This window comes from Mastacembelus armatus, chromosome 21, assembly GCF_900324485.2.
Source record: "Mastacembelus armatus chromosome 21, fMasArm1.2, whole genome shotgun sequence".
Lineage (NCBI taxonomy): Eukaryota > Metazoa > Chordata > Actinopteri > Synbranchiformes > Mastacembelidae > Mastacembelus > Mastacembelus armatus.
In genome coordinates, this window is record NC_046653.1 from 28705076 (window position 1) to 28729667 (window position 24592).

Genomic DNA, 24592 nt, shown 5'->3' on the forward strand with positions numbered 1-24592 from the left:
AAACAGGATTCACATCTGATCTGAAACCATCCATGAAAACAAATTGACTGCAACCCATAAAATATGACCTAAACCAATTTAGGACAGTCCCAGAAACCTCAACAATTTCCAAACGATTAAGTAAAAGCATGTGGTCAACAGTGTCGAAGGCTGAACTAAGATCAAGTAAGATGAGAATCGAGTGAGAGCCAGAATGAGAAGCTAACAGTAAGTGATTGACAGCTTTAACCAAAGCTGTTTCAGTACTATGCAACTTCCAGAACCCAGAATGAAAGGGCTCAAACAGATTATTGACCATTAAATGATAATGTAATTGAGATGAAACAACATCATTTAGCAATAAACAGAAGATGTGAAATTGGATGAAAGTTCCAAAAATGATTGAAAACACTATTTTGTTTTTTTTTTTAAATGGGAGCAGCAGCTTTAAGTGCTGTTAGCACAGCACCAGTGGACAGGGCATCATTTATTATTGTAGGAACAGCAGGGCACAAGTAGCCAAAACATGATTTAATTAGGCTTGAAGTCTAGGTACCTCAGGTACAGATATTTCTTTCATACGAGATACCTGTGCACAAAGCTACTCAGAGGTGACTAAAGAAAAATTAGAGAAAGATGTACTGGAAAAGCGTGGTGGGTTAGCTGCAGAAGCATGAAGACTAAGAACTAAGAAGATATGTGAATGTTGTCAGTTTTTGAACTGAAAAAAACTTTAAAATCATTCCATAACTGAACTGATGTATTTTGAGTATTTGCACTGTCTACTTTCAATAGACTAATGATGTGAAAGAGCTACCTAGTGGTATGAAGATTATTGTCAATAAGGTGAGAAAAATAAGAGGACCTTGCAGAATAGCTCACCCTATCAAAGTAATAATTTCTAGGTCATTTTAGGTAAAAATACTTTTCTACAAGTGAAAAAGTATAAAGTATAGGACAAGTTAGGTCTTTAAAGTAGATAATGAAAAATTGTTGTAAGATTTTTTTAATCTCAATTCAATTCAATTCAATTTTATTTGTATAGCGCCAAATCACAATACAAATCATCTCAAGGCACTTTACAAAAACTAAAACTAAAAACCCAACAATTCCCTTATGAGCAAGCACTTGGCGACAGTGGAGAGGAAAAAACTCCCTTTAACGGAAGAAAAAAACCTCCAGCAGAACCGGGCTCAGTTTGGGCGGCCATCTGCCTCGACCGGTTGGGGTGAGTGGATAGAGCAGAGGGGGGGGGGGGGGGGGGTTAGGGTAGGGGAAGCTCAGTGCACCGATGGTCCTCGGGCAGTCTAGGCCTATAGCAGCATAACTAACTAAGGGATGGTTCAGGGTTGCCTGAAGCCAGCCCTAACTATATGCTTTGTCAAAGAGGAAGGTTTTAAGTCTAGCCTTAAAAGTACAGAGAGTGTCTGCCTCCTGAACCCAGGCAATCTATCTAATCTAATTTCTGAAATTATCTTAAGTGAGAAAGTCAATCTCAAATTTATTACTGACATTGTGTTTTTTCTCTTTACTGTGTCATTTAAAAATATCTGCTTTCAGGTTTCAGAGGTATTTTTTAGTCATGAAATGTAAAGATTGCAGTTCATTTGATTTGGACTGCTGTAAAAAAGGCTTCATGAGCACGTGTTTTATCAACATTGCTTTCCACACAAAGCCCTTCCCAGTGATAGACCTGTATCTGCTTACATGTCAGTCAGAGCAGCATTGCACACATCTCTCATTATGCTCCACCTGCTCAGAAATGCCCGACCTGGAGCTAGCTGATGACTTGAAGAAAACAGTCTGCCTGCGTGCTGGAGGAACCTTGCGTCTGTTTGTATCTTTCACCGGCCGGCCGACACCAGTGGTGGCTTGGAGGAAGGCGGGTGTGGAGCTCCAGAGCCGTGGATACATTGAAACCACTGATAGTTACACCTTCTTACTGGTCGAGAAGGTTGGTCGCTATGACTCTGGAAAATATGTTGTGGAGGCAGAGAACCCATCTGGCAAGAAGACTGCCACCATCTTGGTTAAAGTCTATGGTATGTTTCCAAAAATACCAAATACCTTGTGCCATATTTTGGGAAAATTTGTATGAAAAGGTGCACACCATAAAAGTTAAATATTGTCACGTTTCTTTAAGATTAATTTGTTTTGCCATTTCAGTGTGATTATTTTTAAAATCAGCTGTAAACACACTGTCATCTCCCCTTCTTCCACAGACACTCCTGGTCCTCCAGGTTCTGTGAAGGTGAAGGACTACACCAAGGAGTCTGTTGTAATCACCTGGGATGTCCCAGGCATTGATGGTGGAGCTCATGTTAGCAATTACATTATAGAGAAGCGTGAAGCCAACATGAAGTCGTACAAGACTGTCACCACAGAGTGTAGGAAGACCCTGTTCAGGATTACTGGCCTGGATGAGGGCGTGCACTACTTCTTTAGAGTCCTACCTGAGAACATATATGGTGTTGGTGAGCCCTGTGAGACAGCTGAGCCTGTGCTAGTGTGTGAAGTTCCATCTGTGCCTCTGAACCTCTGCATAGTCGATGTCACCAAGTCTTCTGTCACGCTGCACTGGGAGAAGCCATTGCATGATGGTGGCAGCAGGTTAACTGGCTACATTATTGAGGCGTGCAAAGTTGGCTCAGACAGGTGGAGCGCTGTGGCAACAGTCAAGGCCTCAGTGTCTCAGCACACCATCCAGTCTCTGATGGAGAACGACCAGTACCTGTTCAGGATCCGAGCTGCCAACAGCAGGGGATCCAGTGAGCCCATGGACATCGTCGCTCCTGTCACAATTGAGGAGGTCAAGGGTAAGGTGACACAAATATATGCACTAATCATTCCATTAATTTTTGCTGTCCCTAAAAGTCAAAGGTTTCGCAGAAATGGAATGAACTCATACCAACTCTTTTATGTACTCCAGTGATGCCCAAGATTGACATGACCAGCATCCCTCAGAAGACTGTGTATGTGCCCCGTGGCAAACCCATTGACCTAAAGATCCCAATACAAGCCAAACCACCACCAGTCTGCTCTTGGTTCTTTGGTGGTATCAAGCTGAAAGACACCCTAGAACGTATCAAGATTGATAGCAATGGCAAATACAGCTATCTGGTCATCCGTGAGACAACCATCAATGACACAGGGGATTACTCACTGGAGGTGAAGAACGCCATCGGCATGGCAACTGAGGTCGTCAAGGTCATCATCCTTGGTAAGTAGATTTTGTGTAAATGAAGGTTCTCTGACCACACACAGCATTTTTGTTGTATCCAATAATGTGTTCAGAAAATAACCAGCTGCCATCTTGTGTCTGTCCAGACAAACCTGGCATCCCAGTTGGTCCAATGAAGATCGATGAGGTTGACGGTATGTCTGTGACAGTCCGCTGGGAACCTCCAGAGAAGGATGGTGGTGCTAATGTCAGCGGCTATGTGGTGGAACAGCGTGATGCTCATCGGCCTGGCTGGGCCACCATCTCAGAATCAGTGACCCGAACGTGCTTCAAGTTCACCCGACTCTCTGAGGGAACCGAGTATGTGTTCCGTGTTGCTGCCATGAACCGATTTGGCATTGGGGGCTTCCTGCAGTCTGAGGTGGTGGAGTGTAAGAGTGCCAAGAGTAAGTTCTCTTTTTGGCCAAGGGGTAAAAATTATGTTCTTTCTATGTTTTATTTTGGGGACATTATATTCTTCTTTTTCCTTTTTGTCCAACTAACTCAGAATCTGTTGGTGTCACTTTTGTAGACATCTGCTCTGAAATATTCCCTACATATGCTAGGAGCCCCATAACACAAAGATACCTAGCCAGAACACCACAGTACCATTTACGAAGTGTACTGCTGCTAATACCTTCTTAGCTGTTCTGCAACCAAAGAGCAGTAGCATCAAGAGTGACATTACAGCAACCATTCTTACTTAGTCAGCAGATTAAATTTTCTGAAATTCATTAACGAATTTGTTGAACCGAAATTCTCTGCTTCCTTCATATGTTTAGTTTTACATCTTTCAGTAAATACAAAAAAAGTTATCACTGAAATATTACATTGAAAAACATGCCCAGAAACGGTGTAGGCTGATTATGATGCAGAAATATAGTGGGCTTGTACAGAAAAGGTTCACATTTAATGTATAAGCACTAACCATTCAAACTGTCCTTTCTGTAATTTGTGGACAGTTATCTTCTACTTCTCTGCATAATTCTTCTACTTGTCTGTAATTCATCTTTTAATCTGCATCCTACCTGTGTAGCCATCCCTGGACCTCCAAGAAGACCCGAGGTGCTTGACGTCACCCATGAGGGCATGACACTGACCTGGCAACCACCTGAGGACAACGGTGGCTCCACAATTGCCGGCTACATTATTGAACGTAAGGAGGCTCGTTCTGACAGGTGGCTAAGGATCAACAAAAACCTTGTCACAATGACCAGGTATCGCTCTTCCGGCCTGATTGAGGGCCTGGAGTATGAATACCGTATCACTGCTGTCAACTCTAGAGGAGAGGGAAAACCCAGTGAGAGCTCTGCCATCACCATCGCCATGGATCCCATTGGTATGTGACTCAAAACTTAATGTAACTCCTCTACTACTACAATTACACTTAAGCTTAATTCATGAATTTCCTAACATCTATTTTAGATTAATCTTAGTAGTGTGGACTCAGTATATTTACTAGGCGTCTGTCTGTGTTGGTGTACAGCACCTCCAGGTCCTCCAGTCCAGCCCAGAATCACTGACACCACCAGGACTTCAGTCTCTTTGGCATGGCTTCCACCTGAAGAGGAAGGTGGCTCTGTCATTACTGGTTACTTCATCGAGATGCAGAAGGTTGACCAGGTAGAATGGACACTGTGCAACACCACGCCAACCAAGATGTGCGAGTACACCCTCACCCACATGCCCCAGGGCGCTGAGTACAGGTTCAGGATCATTGCCTGCAATGCTGGAGGCTCTGGAGACCCTGCTGAGATACCTCAAGTGGTTAAAGTCCAGGAAATGCTCGGTAGGCTAAAGCTCCATCATTTACAGCCAAACGTAACATTACTAATTTTTAGTCTTTGACCTGAATCTGTAACTTAACTGACAAAAATCTGATCTTTGTTTTCAGATTATCCTGACTATGAGCTTGATCCTAAATATGAGGAGGGCTACGTGGTGCGGCAGGGTGGAGTCATTCGTCTGTCTGTGCCCATCAAGGGTAAACCCATCCCAACATGTAAATGGACCAAAGACGGTCGTGACATCTCCCACCGCGCCATGATCGCTGTCCATGATGATATCACCGAGCTAGTCATCAAAGAAGCACACAGAGATGACACTGGTACATATGACCTGGTGCTGGAGAACAAATGTGGCAGAAAGGCCGTGTACATAAAGGTGAGTGGCACATCTCACACATATTCATCATCAGCTCCACCAAGTCTTGTGTCATGTTAAAACATGACTTCATTAAAACCAAAAAACATTAAATATTGGCAGTAAGTTAAAAAAAATCATTGATTAGAACGTTTGAAACATAACTTTATGGTTGCCCTCCTTGTCCAGGTGAAGGTAATTGGTCGGCCAGATATTCCTGAAGGTCCTCTGGAGTTTGATGATATACAGGCCAGATCAGTGAGGGTCAGCTGGAGGTCACCATCAGATGACGGCGGCTCCGACATCTTCGGGTACATCGTGGAAAGGCGGGAGGTGCCTAAAGCCGCCTGGTATACAGTGGATGCCCATGTAACTGAGAACTCTCTGGTAGTTAAAGGCCTGAAAGAGAATGTGCAGTATCATTTTAAAGTTTCTGCCGAGAATCAGTTCGGTATCAGCAGATCCCTCAAGTCTGATGAGTCTGTCACACCGAAGACACCACTGTGTGAGTTATACTTTTTTAATAGTTGTCAGACCTGACCTGTTTGTCCAAAGTTGCACTGTGGCCAAAATAATTTATGTAATAGACAAATTCCTTTGTTCTGATTAAAAATAGATATTATAGACTCTACATGTGTACTTCTGCTCTCAGAAGGTTTTGATTAAATACTAATTCCATTATCAACATGCTTACTTTCAGGCCCACCAGAACCTCCCAGTAACCCACCAGAGATTATGGATGTCACTAAGTCCACAGTGTCTCTGTCCTGGGCCCGTCCCCGTGATGATGGAGGCTCCCGTGTCACCGGATACTATGTGGAAAGGAGGGAAGTGTCTACAGAGAAGTGGGTCCGCCACAACAAGACTCAAATCACCACCACCATGTACAATGTCACTGGTCTCATCCCTGATGCAGAGTACATGTTTAGGGTTCTGGCTCAAAATGATGTTGGGCAGAGTGAGCCTGGACCTGTATCAGAGTCTGTGGTGTGCAAAGATCCATTTGGTAAGTTAATGTTACCTGATGCCTATTTCAGCAGACATAAATTCTGTAGACATGATGCTGGAGACTTTTTAAGTTGAATTTGAAAGAATATCGATATTAATTTCCTCCTGTTTGTGTCCTTATAGACAAACCCAGCCAACCAGGAGAGATTGACATCGTCTCCATCACCAAAGACTCCATAACAATCCACTGGCTCAGGCCTGAACACGATGGAGGCAAAGAGATTCTGGGCTACTGGATTGAGTTCAGGCAAGCTGGAGAGAGTGCCTGGAAGAAATGTAACAAGGAGCGCTCCAAGGATCGTCAGTTCACTATGGGTGGCTTGATGGAGGCGACTGAGTATGAATTCAGAGTCTTTGCTGAGAATGAGACTGGAATGAGCCGACCTCGCCGTACGCCCATGGGCATCAAGACCAAACTGAGCGGTGAGCTGCTGGAGAGTATATTCCTGCAAACAGAGATGATGATGGGTATCATCATGGTGGCATTTACCTGGCTATAACAGTACATATACAGTGCATTCAGAAAGTACTCAGACTCCCTTTACCTTTTTTAATTTTATGTTGCAGCCCTACAATTCTTTAAACAAATTTTTTCTCATTAACCTACACTCAGCACCCCATAATGACAAAGTTAAAACAGAATTTTAGGAATGTTGATAAATTTATTAAAAAGAAAAACTGAAATATGACATTTACATAAGTTTTCAGACCCTTTACTCAGTACTTAGTTGAAGCACCTTTGGCAGCAATTACAGCCTCAAATATATTTGAGTATGACGCAATGACCTTTGCACACCTGGATTGGAGATTGGATGGGTACCGTTGGTGGACAACCATTTTCAGGTCGCTGCAGAGATGTTGGACAGGGCTCTGGCTGGGCCACTCTAGGACATTCACAGAGTTGTCCCTGAGACACTTCTGTGTTTTCTTGGCTGTGGGCTTAGGGTAGTCATCATGTTGGAAGGTGAGCCTTCGGCCCAGTGTAAGTCCTGAGTAATGGGGAACAGGTTTTCATTGAGGATATCATGTACTTTGCCCTATCCAGCTTTTCCTCAACCCTGACCATTCTCCCAGTCCCTGCTGCTGAAAAACACCCCCACAGCACGTTGCTGCCACCACTATGCTTCACTGTTGGGAAGGTATTGGTCAGCTGATGAGAGGTGACTGGTTTCTTCCAGACATAATATTTAGAATTGAGGCCAAACAGTTCAGTCTTGATTTCATCAGACCAGAAAACCAGAAAATCTTGTTCCTCACAGTCTGAGAGTCCCTCAGGTGCTTTTTTGCAAAGTACAAGCAGCTTTTGCACTAAGAGGCTTCTGTCTAGCCACTCTGCTGTAAATCCTAGATCGGTGGAGGGCTTCAGTGATGGTTGTCCTTATGGAACTTTGTCCCATTTCCACACAGGATCTCTGGAGCTCAGTCAGGGTGACCATTGGTTCTTGGTCACCTCTTAGTAAGGTGCCAAACCTCTTCATATTGAGTATTATTGAGGCCACTATGCTCCTGGGAACCTTCAGTGCAGCAGCATTTTTTTTGCAGCCTTCCCCAGCTCTGTGCCAATCAACAGTCCGATTTTTGCGCTCTGCAGGCAGTTCCTTTGACCTCTTGGCTTGGGTTTTGCTCCGATATGCATTGCCAGCTATGAGGCCTTCTATAAAGAGGTGTGTGCCTTTCCAAATCATGTCCAGTCAATTTAATTTACCACAGGTGGACTCCAGCCAAGGTGTAGAATCATCTCAGCAATGATCAAGGGAAGTGGGAGGCACCTGAGCTGCTTTTTATGTTGTTGCAAAAGGTCTGAATACTTATGTAAATGTGACATTTCAGTTTTTACTTTTTAATACATTTACAGACATTTCTAAAACTGTTTTCACTATGTCATTCTGTGGCACTGAATGTAGATTATTGAAAAAAAATGAATTTAAACAGCTGTAGTATCAGGCTCTTAACACAACAAAATTGAAAAAGTGAAGGGGGTCTGAATGCACTGTACATACAGAGGATATATTCAGAGGGCCAGGCAGTATTTGCAAAAAATGTTACACATGTTTCAAAGGAAAAAAAAAAGAAAACTAGTACAAATGTTTGATTTTAATCCAATGTTGCTGATGTTTCTTCAGTTGGTGAGGCCCCAGCTTTGAAAGAAGAAATCCAAGATGTAACCACCAAACTTGGCCAGTCTGGCACCCTGACTTGTGGCATCATTGGCAGACCTTTGCCTGACATCAAGTGGTACCGCTATGGCAAAGAACTGATCCAGAGCCGCAAGTACAAGATGAGCTCAGACGGGCGTAACCATTCCCTCAGTATCTTCACGGACGAGCAGGAAGACGAGGGTCTCTACATCTGCAGGGCTATCAATGAGGCTGGGGAGATTGAGACCAGTGGCAAACTGCGCCTGCAGGCACCTCCCCAGTTCCACCCTGGCTTCCCTCTGAAGGAAAAGTACTTCGCTGGGGCTGGCACCAGCCTTCGTCTTCATGTTGTCTACATCGGGCGTCCCATCCCACAGATCATGTGGTTCTATGGAAAGAAGCCTCTGAAAGCATCTGAGAACGTGATTATTGAAAACACTGAAAGCTACACCCACCTGGTAGTGAGGAACGTCCAAAGAAAGACCAATGCTGGTCGCTACAAGGTGCAGCTCAGCAATGTGTTCGGAACCATCGACACTGTGTTACGTGTTGAAATCCAAGGTAACTCCAGACTACTGAGAAGATTATCAAATAATTTTGCCTTCCTGTAAAGACATCTTAGACATGCTGGTTCTAATATTAAGAGGTATGTAAATACACATAATGAAAGAGCTATTCATTCTATTTTTTTTTTTTCAGATAAACCATGCATCCCTGAGGGGCCTGTGGTTGTTGAGGCCTTGCTGAAGAACTTGGTTGTCATCAGCTGGAAGGCTCCAAAGGATGACGGAGGCTCCATGATTACCAACTATATTGTGGAGAAGCGTGAGGCAAAAGAAGGCGAACAGTGGCACCTGGTGTCCTCCTCCATCCCTGGTACCACCTGCCGTGTCCCCAACTTGATAGAGAATGCTGGGTACTACTTCAGAGTCTCAGCTCAGAACCAGTATGGAGTCAGTGAGCCTCTTGAGATCCCATCAGTCGTCATCATCAAGAGTCCATTTGGTAAATCTGTTAATATATTATTTTTTTTGTTACGTTTGGGGTGTACAGCTACAGTAAATTGCGGAGGGACAGGTCTACATAAATATAGAACATCTCAGTAATTTGCCCTGTTTGTTTCTCAGAAAAACCTGGCATCCCACAGCAGCCCTTCATCATCAGCTCCACCAAGGAGTCTTGTGTTGTCTGCTGGAAGCCACCCAGCACAGATGGAGGCGCTAAAATCACAAACTATTATCTGGAGAAACGTGAGAAAAAGCAAAACAAGTGGATGTCAGTAACTACTAAGAAGATTGTAGAGACCAGCTACGAGGTCACAGGCTTGATCGAGGGCTTTGAGTATGAGTTCCGTGTCAAGTGTGAGAACATGGGTGGTGAGAGTGACTGGAGTGAAATCTCTGAGCCTGTCATCCCCAAGTCTGACCAAACTCCTCGTGCTCCCACATTCAGAGAGGAGATCAGGGACATGACTGTGAAATACCATGCCAATGCCACCTTTGTCACAAAGGTACTTCATTCAAACTACATTGCACTTCCTTTGAAGAATACAGATGCTTTGTATACATTTCCAAAACACATAAAAGCATCAAGCAATTTAGTGTAAATGTTAAAGGAGCACCCTGCGTCACAGATTGACATCAGTTTCATTCGATCAAGAATAGGAGTTTCTCTCTAATTCTCACACTTGGAAAAAAAAAAAATAAAATAATAATATAAAACTATCTTAAACATATATAAACGTTATTGCATATTAAACATATTACTTTCAGAAAATAATTTGTAAGTATGGCATTTTTTTTAAGTTAACAAATTGTTTGATTAATTTTTCCAATACAAGGTGATGGGACATCCCAAGCCTGTGGTGAAATGGTACCGCAGTGGAAAGGAGATTTTGGCAGATGGAACCAAGATAAAAGCCCTGGAGTTCAAGGGAGGCTACTACCAGTTAGTCATCACTGCCGCTGATGGGAATGATGCCATGGTTTACCAAGTCAGAGCAACCAACTCCTCAGGATCAATCTCAACAACAGCCACCCTGGAGGTGGAAGGTAATGCTTCAGTTTTGGCTAAGTTACAGTTATTGTTCATTTTTCCTACAATACATTAAATTATATCCTCTGTAGCTGCAACTTGTCAAAAAGAAATCTTAATGAATGTCGTCATGTTTTTCATTTTAATTTCAGTTCCTGCCAAAATCCACCTTCCCAAAGACCTCCAGGGAATGGGAGCAGTGCAGGCTGTCTGTGGTGATCACATTACCATCAAGATTCCCATTTCTGGCAAACCTGAGCCAGCAGTCACATGGCAGAAGGGCCTGGAGATCCTCACAAACTCGCCTTATTACCAAGTCATCACCACCAGGTCTTTCACATCTCTGGTCTTCCAGAAGGGAGTGCAGAGGAGGGATACTGGATATTACAGCATTACTGCAAAGAACAGGTTTGGAATGGACAAGCAAACCATTGAGGTGAATGTAGCTGATATACCTGAAGCTCCAAAAGGACTTATGGTCACTGACATTGCACGGGACTCAATCACTCTGACCTGGGAGCCCCCTGCCAGTGATGGTGGAAGCAACATCCTTAGCTACATTGTGGAGAAGTGCCCCACCACATCTGACAGGTGGATCCATGCTGGACAGACGACTGAGTGCAGCATGACCATTATCAACATTTTTGGAAAGACCAAATACCAGTTCCGTGTCACTGCTGAGAACCAGTTTGGCCTGAGCCCTCCTTCTCAGCCAACTGAGCCCATCACCACAAAGGAAGACAAGTCTGTGATTAGGAACTATGATGAAGAAGTGGATGAATCCAGAGAGATCACCAAGGGGGAGGCTCTCTTTTACAAGGTGAAGGAGCTATCCTCTAAGTACATCATCTCTGAGGAGCTGGCTCGCTGCCAGTTTGGAGCAGTCCACCGCTGTGTGGAGATTGCCACGAAGAAGACTTTCATGGCCAAGTTTATCAAGGTCAAAGGAACTGACCGTGAACTGGTTCTCAGGGAAATTGAGGCACTCAATGTATCAAGGCACAAGAACATCATATACCTGCACGAATACTTTGAGAGCATGGAAGAAATCATCCTGATCTATGAATTCATTTCTGGAGTTGACATCTTTGAGCGCCTTGGAACCAGTAACTTTGAGCTTACAGAGCAGGAGATTGTCCGCTACCTGAGACAGGTTTGTTCTGCCCTCAAATTCATGCACAGCCACAACTTTGGTCACTTTGATATCCGTCCAGACAATATTATCTACACCACGAGGAGAAGCACTGACATTAAGATTATTGAGATGGGACAGGCTAGGCTTCTGGCACCAGGAGAAAACATTCGAATCCTGTTCTCAGCTCCAGAGTATTGTGCCCCTGAGGTTCACCGCCACGACCTAGTCACAACAGCCACTGATATGTGGTCTGTTGGTGTTATGGCCTATGTTCTGCTCAGTGGCCTCAATCCATTTGCAGCAGAGTCCACCACAAAGATGATTGAGAATATCTCTAACTGTGAGTACGTCTTTGACAGTGAAGCATTTAAAGAAATCAGTTCAGAGGCTATGGACTTTGTGGACAGACTTCTAGTCAAGGACAGCAAGCTCCGTATGACAGCACATGAGGCTCTGGAGCATCCATGGCTCAAGATGAAGTTTGAACATGTTAGCAACAAGATCATTAGGACACTGAGACATAGAAGGTACTACCAGACTCTGGTAAAGAGGATAGATACTGTTGTATCTGCAGCTCGTATGGCGTATGGGGGTGCCTTCAAGAATCAGAGAGGACTGGAGGTGGGTAGAGTGAAGATTGGAATGGAGTACCATGGGCTCCGAGCTGGTCCAGTCATGCATGGCTCGGCGGAGGAAGGTGGCCATGTCAGATTCACTTGTAGCATTGCCCACTACGACAAGAGCACACAGGTGTTGTGGTACTTTGGTAAGCGTCAGCTACACCCAAGCCCTAAGTATGAGATTACTTACAGTAATGGTTTTGCCAGTATCTATGTGAAGGACATTGAAGACAGTGATGATGGCACGTATAGATGCAAGGTGGTGAGTGAAGATGGAGAAGACAGCGCTTACGGAGAACTCTTTGTTGAGACTGTGAGGAGCATCAGAGAATACTACATGAGCCGCACCATCAAGAAACTCAGGAAGAGAGTTGACAAGACTAAACTCCTGCAGAGACCACCAGAGTTCACTTTGCCTCTCTATAACTGCACTGCCTACATTGGAGAAAATGTGCGATTTGGTGTAACTATTACTGTGCACCCAGAGCCCCATGTAACATGGTTTAAAAATGGCGAAAGAATCAAGCCAGGTGATGATGACAGCAAGTACACATTCACCAGTGATAAGGGTTTGTACCAGCTCATAATCCACAACCTGGACATGAATGATGATGCTGAATACAGTGTCATGGCACACAACAAGTTTGGAGAAGACAGCTGCAATGCCCGTCTCACTGTGACACCTCATCCTGTGATGGAGGACACTATGAGGCCCATGTTCAAACGTCTCCTGGCTAATGTTGAGTGCCTTGAGGGACATAGTGCCCACTTTGAGCTCAAAGTCTCAGGAATCCCAACTCCTACCCTGACATGGGAGAAGGATGGCCATCCACTACAGTTTGGTCCTAAGATTGTTGTCATACAGGAGAACATTGACCACCATGTCCTGCACATCAGAGAGACTCTGCTCGAGGACTCTGGCGTATACAAGGTTACTGCAAGCAACTCTGCTGGCTCTGCAAGCTGCCAGGCTACACTAAAGGTGGATCGCCTTACCTACACGAGAAGAGAGTATAAGAGTGAGGAGGAGAAATACAGTCACATACAAAAACAAATTGAAAAGACCAACAAAATGGCTCAGCAAATTGTTGCCACTGAGGAGCTTGTCCCGCTCAACCCTACAGCCCAGGAGGCTCTCAAATTTGCTGCAGAAATGTATAAGCCTGCAGTGAGCACCAAGAATGTTGAGGGTGAGTTTGACATCACAGTGGAGAAGTCAGAGACCAAAAAGCTGGAGGAGGAAAGGAGGATTTTCATGCCATATGAGATACCTGAGCCTATGGTTCATGATCCCAAAGTTCTGGCTGAGGACAAAGCTATCAAACAGTTTGTGCCTCTTTCTGAAATGAAGTGGTACAGAAAGCTGAGAGACCAGTATGAGATTTCAGAAAGGATGGAGAGGATTGTGCAGAAGAGGCAAAGACGTATTCGCCTATCTCGGTGGGAGCAGTTCTATGTTGTCCCCCTCCCTAGAATAACCGACCAGTACAGGCCAAGATGGCGTATTCCAAAACTTACTCTGGATGATCTGGAGACTGTCAGACCTGCATGCCGTTCACCCTGTGTATGCCGTTCACCCTGTGTATGTCGTTCACCCTGTGTATGCCGTTCACCCTGTCCTGAATCAGAGGTCTCCTTCAGATCCAGGAGGAGATCTCTGGGAGACCTTAGTGATGAGGAGCTACTTATGCCTGTGGATGACTACCTTTCCATGAGGAGGAGAGAGGAGGAGAAAATGATGCTAGATGATGAACTGGAGCTTGGCTTTTCTGCCTCTCCTCCAGGAAGCCCTGTGCCCTGTGCCCATTGTTTGGTGTGCCAAGAGCGGAGGCACGAGGTGAAGCATGACGCTGTTGAGGTTCCTGAAACAAAGAAGATACGCACTATTTCTCAGTTTATGAGAAGGAGAAGGTCACTGTCTCCAACATACATAGAGCTGATGCGTCCAGTCTCAGAGCTGATCAGACCACCACGTGCCAGGCCTGCTGTGGAAGTAGAGGGAGATACTGTGGAGAGAAGATCCCCTACTCCAGAAAGGACCCGTCCCCGTTCTCCAAGCCCCATCAGGTCAATTGAGAGGGTGTCACGCTCATCATCCAGGTTTGAGCGTTCCGCCCGTTTTGACATCATGTCCCGCTATGAAGCCAGAAAGGCTGCTCTGAAGTCTGAACGGAAGTATCAGGTGGTTACCCAGACACCTTTCAGCCTTGACCATGCTCCCCGGGTGACTGTCAGGATGCGCTCTCATCGCATTCCAATTGGGCAAGACACCAAATTCACCCTCAACATCCAAGCCAAGCCAGAGGCTGAGATCAGGTGGTTCCACAATGGATCCGCAATCTCTGAAAGCAGTGAGAAATATGTCTTCACCAACATGAGTGGTGTTTTGTCCATCACTATTCTGAACTGCCAGGAAGAGGACAGTGGCACATACCGCTGTGTGTGTTCCAATGCCAGGGGAGAGGCTTCAGATTATGCCACCCTGGAGGTGTCAGGTGGTGGCTACACCACTTTGTCCTCTCGCCGCAGGGATGAGGAAGTTCCTAAAGCCTTTGTCCCTGAAGTTAATCGAATTGACCATTACCATACTACCCACTTCAAAACTGGCTATGCTTCCGAAACACACTTTGAGGTGGAAGAGAGCAAGTCAAAGCTGACTGAGACACACGAGGTTGTCACACGTGAAAAATATGCTGCCTCTTCTGAGAGGTACTCCTCTGCTGAGGGGTATGACTCATCCATCAAGTATGCCTCTGCTGAATACCTATCATCTGATTCTTCCTACTCATCAGACAAGTTTTTGCTAATGGAGAAACACACTACATCTGATGCTAAAGTGAAGTCATCTTTTGCTGTTGCTGAGGATGTGGCTGTCCACAAGATAAAGCCTTCTGTTCCTGCCAGAATCCTCACCAAGCCAGAGTCTCTGACCGTGGCAGAGGGAGAGACAGCCAGATTCTCCTGTGATATTGATGGGGAGCCTGCGCCCACTGTAACATGGATGCATGAGAGCAGAACCATCACCTCATCTCACCGCATCCAGGTCACCACCACCCAGTACAAGTCCAGCTTGGGCATCACCTCTGTGACGGGATCTGATGAAGGCAGGTACACAGTCATAGTAGAGAACTCAGCAGGCCGACAGGAGGCTCACTTCACTCTGACTATATGCAGGCCAGTCCCCAAAAAGGAGATCAAGGCCATCAAATCTCCTGTGCCATCTGTGAAATCATCCACTCCCAGTGTAAAGTCACCTGCTCCTTCCATAACTTCCCCTGTTCCCAGTGTAAAGTCACCAGAACCCAAGTCCCCTGAGCCCGCAGGTAAATCACCTGCTCCAAGTGTCAAGTCCCCAGAACCAGTGGGAATCAAATCGCCTAGAAGTGTCAAGTCTCCTGAACCATCTGCATCCTCTCCAGCACAAAGCTTAAAATCACAAACTCCAAGTGTCAGATCTCCTGAACCTGAGGGATTTAAGTCACCACAGAGTATAAAATCTCCTGAACCCAGACTAAAGTCACCACCACCAGTCAAGTCTCCAGAGAGAGTGAAGTCACCTGAACCTGCAGGAGTCAAATCACCAAAAGGCATCAGGTCCCCAGAACCTTCAGGCATCAAATCACCAAGAGCCATGAAGTCCCCTGAGCCTGAGGGAATTAAATCACCCCCTAGGATGAAATCTCCTCCGCCCATTCTGTCCCCGAAGAGGGTTGCGTCTCCACCCACTGTCAAGTCTCCAACTCTGAAACCTCCCAGTATCCTGAGCCAGCTAAGAGCCGAAGCCTGTGAGGGGTTAGTGAAGATGTCCTGTGTCTGCGAAAGCAGCGTCAGGGAGGTGGTGTGGTATGTCAGTGGGAGGAGGATTTCTCAGAGCAGCCATTTTGAGATGCAATACTCTGACGGCTCTTGCAGCCTCTTAATCCATGACTTAACAGATAGTGATCAGGGAGAGTACACCTGTGAGATGACATCGGAGGGAGGGGTGTCCAAATCCACTTTCTCATTCAGCGGACAGGTGTTCCAGTCCATTCGCATGAAGATCACAGCCTACCGTGAGAAGCAACTGGCACTTAAAGGTGAGCACCTGTCGCAGTAAAAAAGGAGATTCAGTTAGTTTTAGACCTATTATAAGAACCTCTGAAATAGCTTTTCTGACCTAACTGAAGATTTGCATTCTTTTGTGTTTCTATGTCCTCAATAGGTTCAATGATGAGTCACAAGGAGTCTTCATCATCCATGAGCTCATCCATGATGACAAAGAAAGAAATCCACACAATGGCAGAGTCATCTTCCTTCTCTTCCTCCACCCAGCAGGCAGTGATGTCATCCGTGATGGAGTCCAGCTCCTTCAGCAGTATGGCAGCTGAGATGAAGTTTGAGACCATGTCCGCGTCTTCTATGACGTCTGAGGCATATTCCAGTTCCAGCAGCCTCACTGAGGTGGCCTCTCACATGGGAGGCTCCTCATTCCGAGCTGTCGGTAATATGCTGTTTGTAATAAAATGTTCATGGGTTTTGTATTCTGTGTGAGTTCAAAGGAAGCTCTGTTTTATCTTCCTCACACTTTCAAAGGCTTCAGTTCCAAGGATGTTCACTTAAAAAGAATAGTTCAATTCAATTCAATTCAATTCAATTTTATTTGTATAGCGCCAAATCACAATACAAATCATCTCAAGGCACTTTACAAAAACTAAAACTAAAAACCCAACAATTCCCTTATGAGCAAGCACTTGGCGACAGTGGAGAGGAAAAAACTCCCTTTAACGGAAGAAAAAAACCTCCAGCAGAACCGGGCTCAGTTTGGGCGGCCATCTGCCTCGACCGGTTGGGGTGAGTGGATAGAGCAGAGAGAAAAGAACAGCAACAATAAACAACAAATAGACACTGCAAGTTGGTGGGGCCAGTAACTGCACATCAGCGATAAACAGCTCCAGGACCAGGGACACCTGCAGAAGGTACAGAGAGAGAGAGAGAGAGAGAGAGGGAGGGAGAGAGCACAAACTAGGGGAGAGAGAGAGCACAAGGTTAGTAACATTCAATGGTGGAATATACATGAGGTGGGAGGGGGGGGGGGGGTTAGGGTAGGGGAGCTCAGTGCACCGATGGTCCTCGGGCAGTCTAGGCCTATAGCAGCATAACTAACTAAGGGATGGTTCAGGGTTGCCTGAAGCCAGCCCTAACTATATGCTTTGTCAAAGAGGAAGGTTTTAAGTCTAGCCTTAAAAGTACAGAGAGTGTCTGCCTCCTGAACCCAGGCTGAGAGCTGGTTCCACAGGAGAGGAGCTTGATAGCTAAAGGCTCTGCCTCCCATTCTGCTTTTGAGAACTCTGGGAACCACAAGTAGGCCTGCACTCTGAGAGCGAAGTGGTCTATTGGGATAATATGGTACTATGAGGTCTTTAAGGTATGAAGGAGCTTGATTATGAAGGGATTTGTATGTGAGAAGAAGGATTTTAAATTCTATTCTATATTTTACAGGGAGCCAGATGAACAACTTCCTGGGGAAAGTTCATGCAGCAAAATTAACATTATTATATATATATTATTATACTGTTATATCTGAATTTCAAAAGCTGAACTCTGTTCTTTTGTCAAAAGTGTCCACTAATCTTTCACAAAAACTGATGTTTATTTGCTGTGGTTTCCAGGTTCTGCTCCCAGGATCGAGGCTCTGCCAGAAGACATTAGCATTGAGTCCGGCAAAGTCCTGACAGTTGCCTGTGCCTTCTCTGGCAATGCCAGAGTTATTGAGTGGTCCCGTGGAGGAAGACCCATCAAGGTGACTGCTGGTGGGCGCTTCCACATAGAGACCACAGAAGACCTGACCACCCTCATCATCACTGGTGTGAAGGAGGAAGATGCTGGAACCTACACCCTTAAACTGTCCAGTGAGCTTGGGTCCGACACAGCAACTGTTCACATTAGCATTCGATCACTGTAAAAAGAAAAAAAAGAATTTTTCAGGCTCCCCTTTCCCTACTCAATGCCTTTTTTTTTAATTGAGCAAAATAACCTACTTGATAAAGATCTGGGTTTCTGTTCTTGTAAATATGAACTGTTTTTGTACCAATATTGACATTGACAATATTGACAATTTTTGCCAAACTAGACTAAAGTCTAAAGTTGTTATAAAATGTGCCATATTGGATAACTATGACTTAGCATTTTTAAACCACTGTTCTGTGACATGTACATAATGTATATAGCCGAATTTAACGGTTATGGGAAATGTATGCATTGTTATTTATGACAATAATATTAACTGAAACAAAATGAAACAAAATGTGGATTAACAGGAGAAAGTTTCACCTGAAACGAATACCCTGTTAAAGTGAGAAACGAAACTCTGTGCCTCAACGCTACGTTGAAGTCTTAAGATTGCCTCAGCAGGTGGAGAGGCTCCCTGCTGACGTTCACTCTGTCAGAGACAAAACTAGGAAAGCACTGCTGAGAATAAGAGCAGTGCGGTTGCATTGGAACAAGAGCGTGAGGTCCTGAGTGCTGTTTGCATCTACCCTCATGTAAGCAGGACAACCGGACCTCACACTCGGACTGATGATGTCATGATGCCATTGAAGACGTGCTCACAGTGCGAGCGGCCTGCACTCCCTGAGCACAGGTGTTTCTGTTTTGTGCTCTGCTTCTGGCAGATGACCACTGGCTCAGGCTCCTCAGTCATACCATCAACCTGGCCAGTCCCATCGGAGTCCACCCTGTGCTTGTTTGCAGAGGCAGAGCTGTCTCCTGGAGGTCTGCAGTGTGTTTGTGTGTTAGTGTGTAGTTCACCTGTCAGTCATGCTGGGCGCTGCTAAACACGTTTGCAGCCGATATCACCAAGGATGAAACGTGGTCACGTGTGTCGCCCTGCTCTTTGGTTTGGTTGAAGTTAGAGGTGTAGTATTTACTGTTTTTGCAACCTCCATGAGTTTTTCTCCAGTTATTGATTTAATAAAGCATGATTATCAGCACTACAAGACATCTCTGTTGTGGTTTCTTGTCCATGTATTTCCTGAGCTTCTGTTCTAATTAAATCAAGTTTAAATCTAGGTTTTATTTTTGTTGGTGATATTCAGGGTCCCATGCCCATGGTTTAGTGATGTATTTAACACTGGGCTGGGGTTAGACTTATAGGAACATATCCATGATAATCCTTTGGAAAGGACATTACACACAGTCTTAGTTGCTATATGGTATTTATACCCCTGTGGGGAAAGAGAAATGTCAGTCATGGTGCAGATTTTAAAAAAAATTTCTTTATGATGCCAATGGATCGTAGAGGTCGTTAATGATCAAGTGACATATAATTTTAATGGTTTTACTCGTTTAGATCAAAAATTATAGCGTTTTAAGTGCAAAAATTTGAAAAAGTGGATGTGGCTTATTCAGGAAAATGTCATTTGCGTATAGCTTTTGATAGGAAGGTCATAGAGTGATGATTTTGGTGTCTACTGCCCCGGAAGTATAGGCTGCGAATCGACTGGTACCACTTTGATACGACGTTTGAGTCCCAAATGCAGTTTGGAGAACCCCTTCAGCAACCCCTCAGGGTTAAGGTTAGGGTTAGGTTTGGGGTTGGGGTTGGGGTTCCTGATACCTCATTTAGGTCTAGTTGCACAGGCCTATAAAAGATCGCTGGACCAAGCTGTATATTTGTTTTTACTCCCAAATGTCCAACAGTTAAAATAATGAGTCTATAAGATAAATAAAAAAAATATATAAAATATAATGAAAATGAATTGTTAAGAATATGAATTAAAAATAGTGGAAGTTAGGTTCCATGTATATAAACCAATATGTCCCTAAACCAGATCCTGCCTCAACAGGGATCGAACCTTGTCCTCCCAGATTACAGGTAAGTGCCGTTGCCACCGTACCATACCCGATATAACTTGAGCCTGTCCCTGGATCTAATATGAGATGTATATGAAAGAAAATTTCTTCAGGCTACATCCCACCCAAAGGTAAGGGTAAGTGTTAAGTGGATCGGGGGGGGTTGGGAAGAGAAGGTGGACCCAGAGCTCCCACTTCCAAAGCATGGCATTTCCCACTCAGTATTGATATATATGTTGAGTGGAAGAACATAGAATCCGGATGCAACCACCACTCCAATTCGGTATCAATAATAGACAAACAATTAGACCATTATTATTTAAATATATAATCAAATTAAATATTATATGCGAATAAATAGTAATTAAGTGCTATAGAGAATTTGACAGGGAAGCTGGAGTACAAGCTGACAGGTTCCCATGCCTTAGTGCATAAACCAATCACACAAAAAAACACAAGAAAATAAGTTAAATTATTAAAACTTTTTTAAAAAGTGTGAGTCCAGCATGCATTAGTATTTTGTAAGGAAAATTCATAAGATAACAAACCATTTTTTAATTTTTATTTATTTACATATATACAACAATGGAAATAAAGACCATTTTAATCATCGAAAAAGTGATTGCATTCCCGGCCATGGGAGATCCGGGTCCACATTTAGAGCTGAAAATAACAATAAAAAATGATATTGCATCCTACGTGTGTTGTTTTTTTTGGAGGGAGGGGGGAGGGGGTTCGGAGGAGGGGTCAAGAAAAGGGTCAAGAAGGGAAAGAGAGAACAGAATAGAGGATAAGTGACAGGATGATCCAGAATGAAATTTTCAGGCTGAATTTTATGTATGAATAAGGTATAAAAATAGAAAAAATAAATTAAAACGGAAATTAGGGTTAGGGCAAGAATAAAATGATTCGGTTAGGGTAAAGGAAAGGAGAGAGCAATCAGGTTAGGTTTAGAGCAAGAGAAGACAATCAGGTCAGGGTTAGAGCAGGGTTAGGGTTAGGGTTAGGGTTAGGTTTAGAGTTAGGGTTGGGGTTCAATTGGTTTTTGTTAAAACTCATGTGCACGGGCCTACTGTCAAGAACCGGATAGTACAGGGGAAAGAGAACTGCATCCTCCACCCAGAAGAACCGGGTTCGAACCCAGGGCCCAGCGCCAGCCACCTCCAAGGAACATGGAACCGAGCAGAGGCTATGGATAAACTTAAATAAATTATAAATAAAAACTTCCAAATCAAAATAATCAAAATGTATGGTTGTTTATTTTGTATAAGTTTTATTTGACTTGGCTGTAAAAGAGGGGAGCCATTGCAATCCCGCTATAATCAAACAAAAAGGAAGGGGGAGAAGGGGAAGGGGAAACAGGGGGAACGGGGAATCATGAAAAAGGAAGGAAAAATAAGGGGGGGGGGGGGGGGGTTGGTGAAAGGGAAGGAGAGGGGGTCTAATACTATCAACAAAGAGCAAAATGATATGACCAAACAAAACCAGTGTATGACTAACCAGGGAGAAATCCCAAGCAAGATCTTGCTAGGGGCTAAATTCAATAATATTCTAAGATTTATAATTTTTAATTTATTTATTTATTTATTATTTATTCTTATTAAATTTACTATTATAGGATGCCCCTTGAGTACCTAAGTGCTGAGTGTTAGTAAGTGCCACAAGAAAAACTCTCAAAATCATGAAGTACAAACAAAATCATGCAAAATGTTTTTAATATAATCAAAAGAAACCTACAATCTATGAAATAACCAAGTAGTCAGGGAGCCCCTAATAAAGTTCATATAAATCCATCCATAATGACAAACAGTTAATTATATAAGCCCAAAGTAAGCAAGATTATGATTAATGGACTAAACCCAGAAGTCATTCACTATATAATGTTCTCTGCAATCTCTGCAATAGAAAATAAATCTTAGGACAAGGGTCAATGTGTCCAAGGTAGATTCAAAATAGAATTTCTTTGGTTAATTACAAAATAAAAAACGGAGAATAGGAAGTGGAGTAAAAGGGAGAAAGGGGAGGGGAAGGGGGGGTCCGAGAAATGGGGAAATTTTTGGTTCAAAGTAGATTCTGGTTAGAATTTCTCCAATTCCAAAATTAAAACTAAACAAAAACTAAAACTACCAAGGGGTGGAGTGGAGGGAGGGGGGGGGGGGGGGGGGGGGGGGTGAAGATAAGGAAAGGAAAAAATTTTTTCAAAGGAGTAGGGGATGTTGGTCCAAGGTAACTTCCGATTAAAGTTTCCTTGGTACCAGTACTAATGTTGAAACCTGATAAATGAGTAAGGAAGACCAGGAGGCAACAAAAGGGATTTCAAAGGCCCAAGGTCCAAAGTAAACTCAGATTAGAGTTTCTTTGGCACCCATCCCAAAATTAGGGTTAAGGCCTGATGAAAACTGAGGGGGACGAGTGGTGAAATACAAGGGAATGGAGAAATTCAAGTCCAAAGCAAATTCTGGTTAGAATTTCTTCGGGTCCATTCCCAAGGTTAGGGTTAGGGCCAGGTGAAAACTAATAAGGGGGAGGGGGAAGGGGGGGGGGGTTTGGAAAAGAGAGGGAGGTTAGGGTTAGGGCCGGAGAAGGAAAAGGTTAGGGTTAGGATAATATTTAGGTAGGGAGATAAAGAAACATCCTTATTAAAGAGGGGGGGGAGGGGGGGGGGGGGAGGGGAAGGAATAATGGAAAGAATGTGTGAGAAGGGTTAGGGTTAGGGTTAGGGTTAGGGTCAGGGTCAGGGTCAGGGTCACGGTCAGGGTTAGGGTTAGGTTTAAGATTAGGGTTGGGGTTCAATTTGCTTTTGTTAAAGCTTAAGTGCACGGGCCTACTGCCAAGAAAGCAGGATAGTTGAGGGGAAAAGAGCTGCGTCCTCCAACCAAGAGAACCGGGTTCGAACCCAGAACCCGGCACCAGCCTCCTCCCAGGAACATGGACCCGAGCAGAGGAAAGAAGAACAAACCAGATTTATTGTTTATAAATAAAAATCTTCAATTAAAGATGATTGTGTAATTATTTTGTGTAGGTTTCTTTTGGGGTCTTAACTATGGAAGGGAAGAGCCATTGCAATCCCATTATAATTATACTGAAAAGGGGGGGGAGGAAGAAAGGGGGGGGTTCTTGGGAAGGGGGAAGGGAGAGAGGGAGGTGGGGGGGGAAGAAAAGGGGAGAGATCAAATACTAGCCCCAAAAGCAAAACAATATGGAGGAACAATACCAATGTGTAACTTGTCAGGGGTAAGTCCAGAGCAAAATCCTACTAAGGGCTAAATTAAATAATAATATAGATTATATCCTTTTAATATTTATTGCTTTATTTATTATTTATTCTGATTAAACTTACAATTCTAGGAGGCCCCTTGAGTACTTAAGTGCTATATGTTAGTAAGTGCCACAGAAAAAAAAAAAAAAAAAAAACAAAAACTGAAAAAAATCCAAACATAGTCCATGCAAAATGATTTTTAATATAATCAGAAAAACCATTAGTGTGTAAAATAATAAACAGGTAGTCAGGGAGCCCCTAATGCAAATCATAGAAATCCATCTAAACTAACAAACATTTACTTAAATATATAAGCCCAAAGTAAAAGAAGTTTTTTTTGTGTCTCTAATGGACTAAACCCCAGGGTTATTCACTGTATGATTGTCCCTGCAATCCCAATTAATGAAAGGAAATTCTTTTAAACAAAACTAAATAGTGCAAAAATGAGAAGTTCACTGAATAGGAAATAAAACGTAAGATAAAAGGTCCATCTATCCAAAGTACATTCAGGTTCGAATTTCTTTGGCTCCAGATTTAAGGTTAGAATTAAGACCTAATAAAAAAACACAGGGGATAGGGGATGAAGTGAGAGAGAAGAAAAAGGGGAAAGGGAAGGGGGTGTGGGAAAATGGGGAAATTTTGATCCACAGTAGATTCAGGTTAGAATTTCTTTGGATCCAAACCCAAATTAAGGTTGGGGCCTGATGAAAACTAAAAAGGACAGGAAGTGAAGTACGAGGGGTGGGGAGATTTCAATCCAAAGTAAATTCTGGTTAGAATTTCTTCGGCTACTCCCAAGGTTAAGGTTAGGGCCTGGTAAAAGCTAAAAGGGGCAGAAGGGGGATTTTCTTGGGGAAGAGGGGGGTTAGGGTTAGGGTTTAGGGTTAGGGTTTAGGGTTAGGGTTAGGGTTAGGGTTTAGGGTTAGGAATAGGGTTAGGGTTAGGGTTAGGGTTAGGGTTAGGTTAGGGTTTGGGTTAGAGTTAAAAAATATCTGATTAGATATTGGATGCACAGGCCTATGGAGAGCTGCTGGAGAAATAATTATGTATACATTTGTACATAGATATTCTCACAATCACATGTATGCCCCCCCCACAATATATGCATAGGCATATACTTATGTGTGTGTAGGAGTCCACCATAAGTCCCATGAAAGAGGTCACCAATATGAAAAAAAAAAAAAAAAAAAAAAAAAAAAAGGGTTAAGGAAAATTGGGAAATAAATA

The 24592-nt window shown here is 43.8% G+C and overlaps 1 protein-coding gene across 9 annotated transcripts in view; it reads left to right on the forward strand.

The window, feature by feature from the left end:
* LOC113123841 (titin-like) overlaps positions 1 to 19250 on the forward strand; it is a 218002-nt gene extending 198752 nt beyond the window's left edge. For all 9 annotated transcript variants that reach the window (XM_026296157.2, XM_026296164.2, XM_026296162.2 and 6 more), the window contains 17 exons: positions 1740 to 2021; positions 2202 to 2795; positions 2909 to 3199; positions 3307 to 3606; positions 4236 to 4538; positions 4686 to 4988; positions 5094 to 5362; positions 5531 to 5846; positions 6042 to 6347; positions 6473 to 6772; positions 8473 to 9048; positions 9187 to 9492; positions 9615 to 9997; positions 10328 to 10538; positions 10674 to 16352; positions 16478 to 16756; positions 17925 to 19250. In XM_026296157.2, coding sequence (XP_026151942.1) covers positions 1740 to 2021; positions 2202 to 2795; positions 2909 to 3199; positions 3307 to 3606; positions 4236 to 4538; positions 4686 to 4988; positions 5094 to 5362; positions 5531 to 5846; positions 6042 to 6347; positions 6473 to 6772; positions 8473 to 9048; positions 9187 to 9492; positions 9615 to 9997; positions 10328 to 10538; positions 10674 to 16352; positions 16478 to 16756; positions 17925 to 18217 — 10991 coding nt within the window. In that variant the 3' untranslated portion in view covers positions 18218 to 19250. The remainder of the gene's footprint in view (positions 1 to 1739; positions 2022 to 2201; positions 2796 to 2908; positions 3200 to 3306; positions 3607 to 4235; positions 4539 to 4685; positions 4989 to 5093; positions 5363 to 5530; positions 5847 to 6041; positions 6348 to 6472; positions 6773 to 8472; positions 9049 to 9186; positions 9493 to 9614; positions 9998 to 10327; positions 10539 to 10673; positions 16353 to 16477; positions 16757 to 17924) is intronic.
* Positions 19251 to 24592: the final 5342 nt, after the last annotated feature.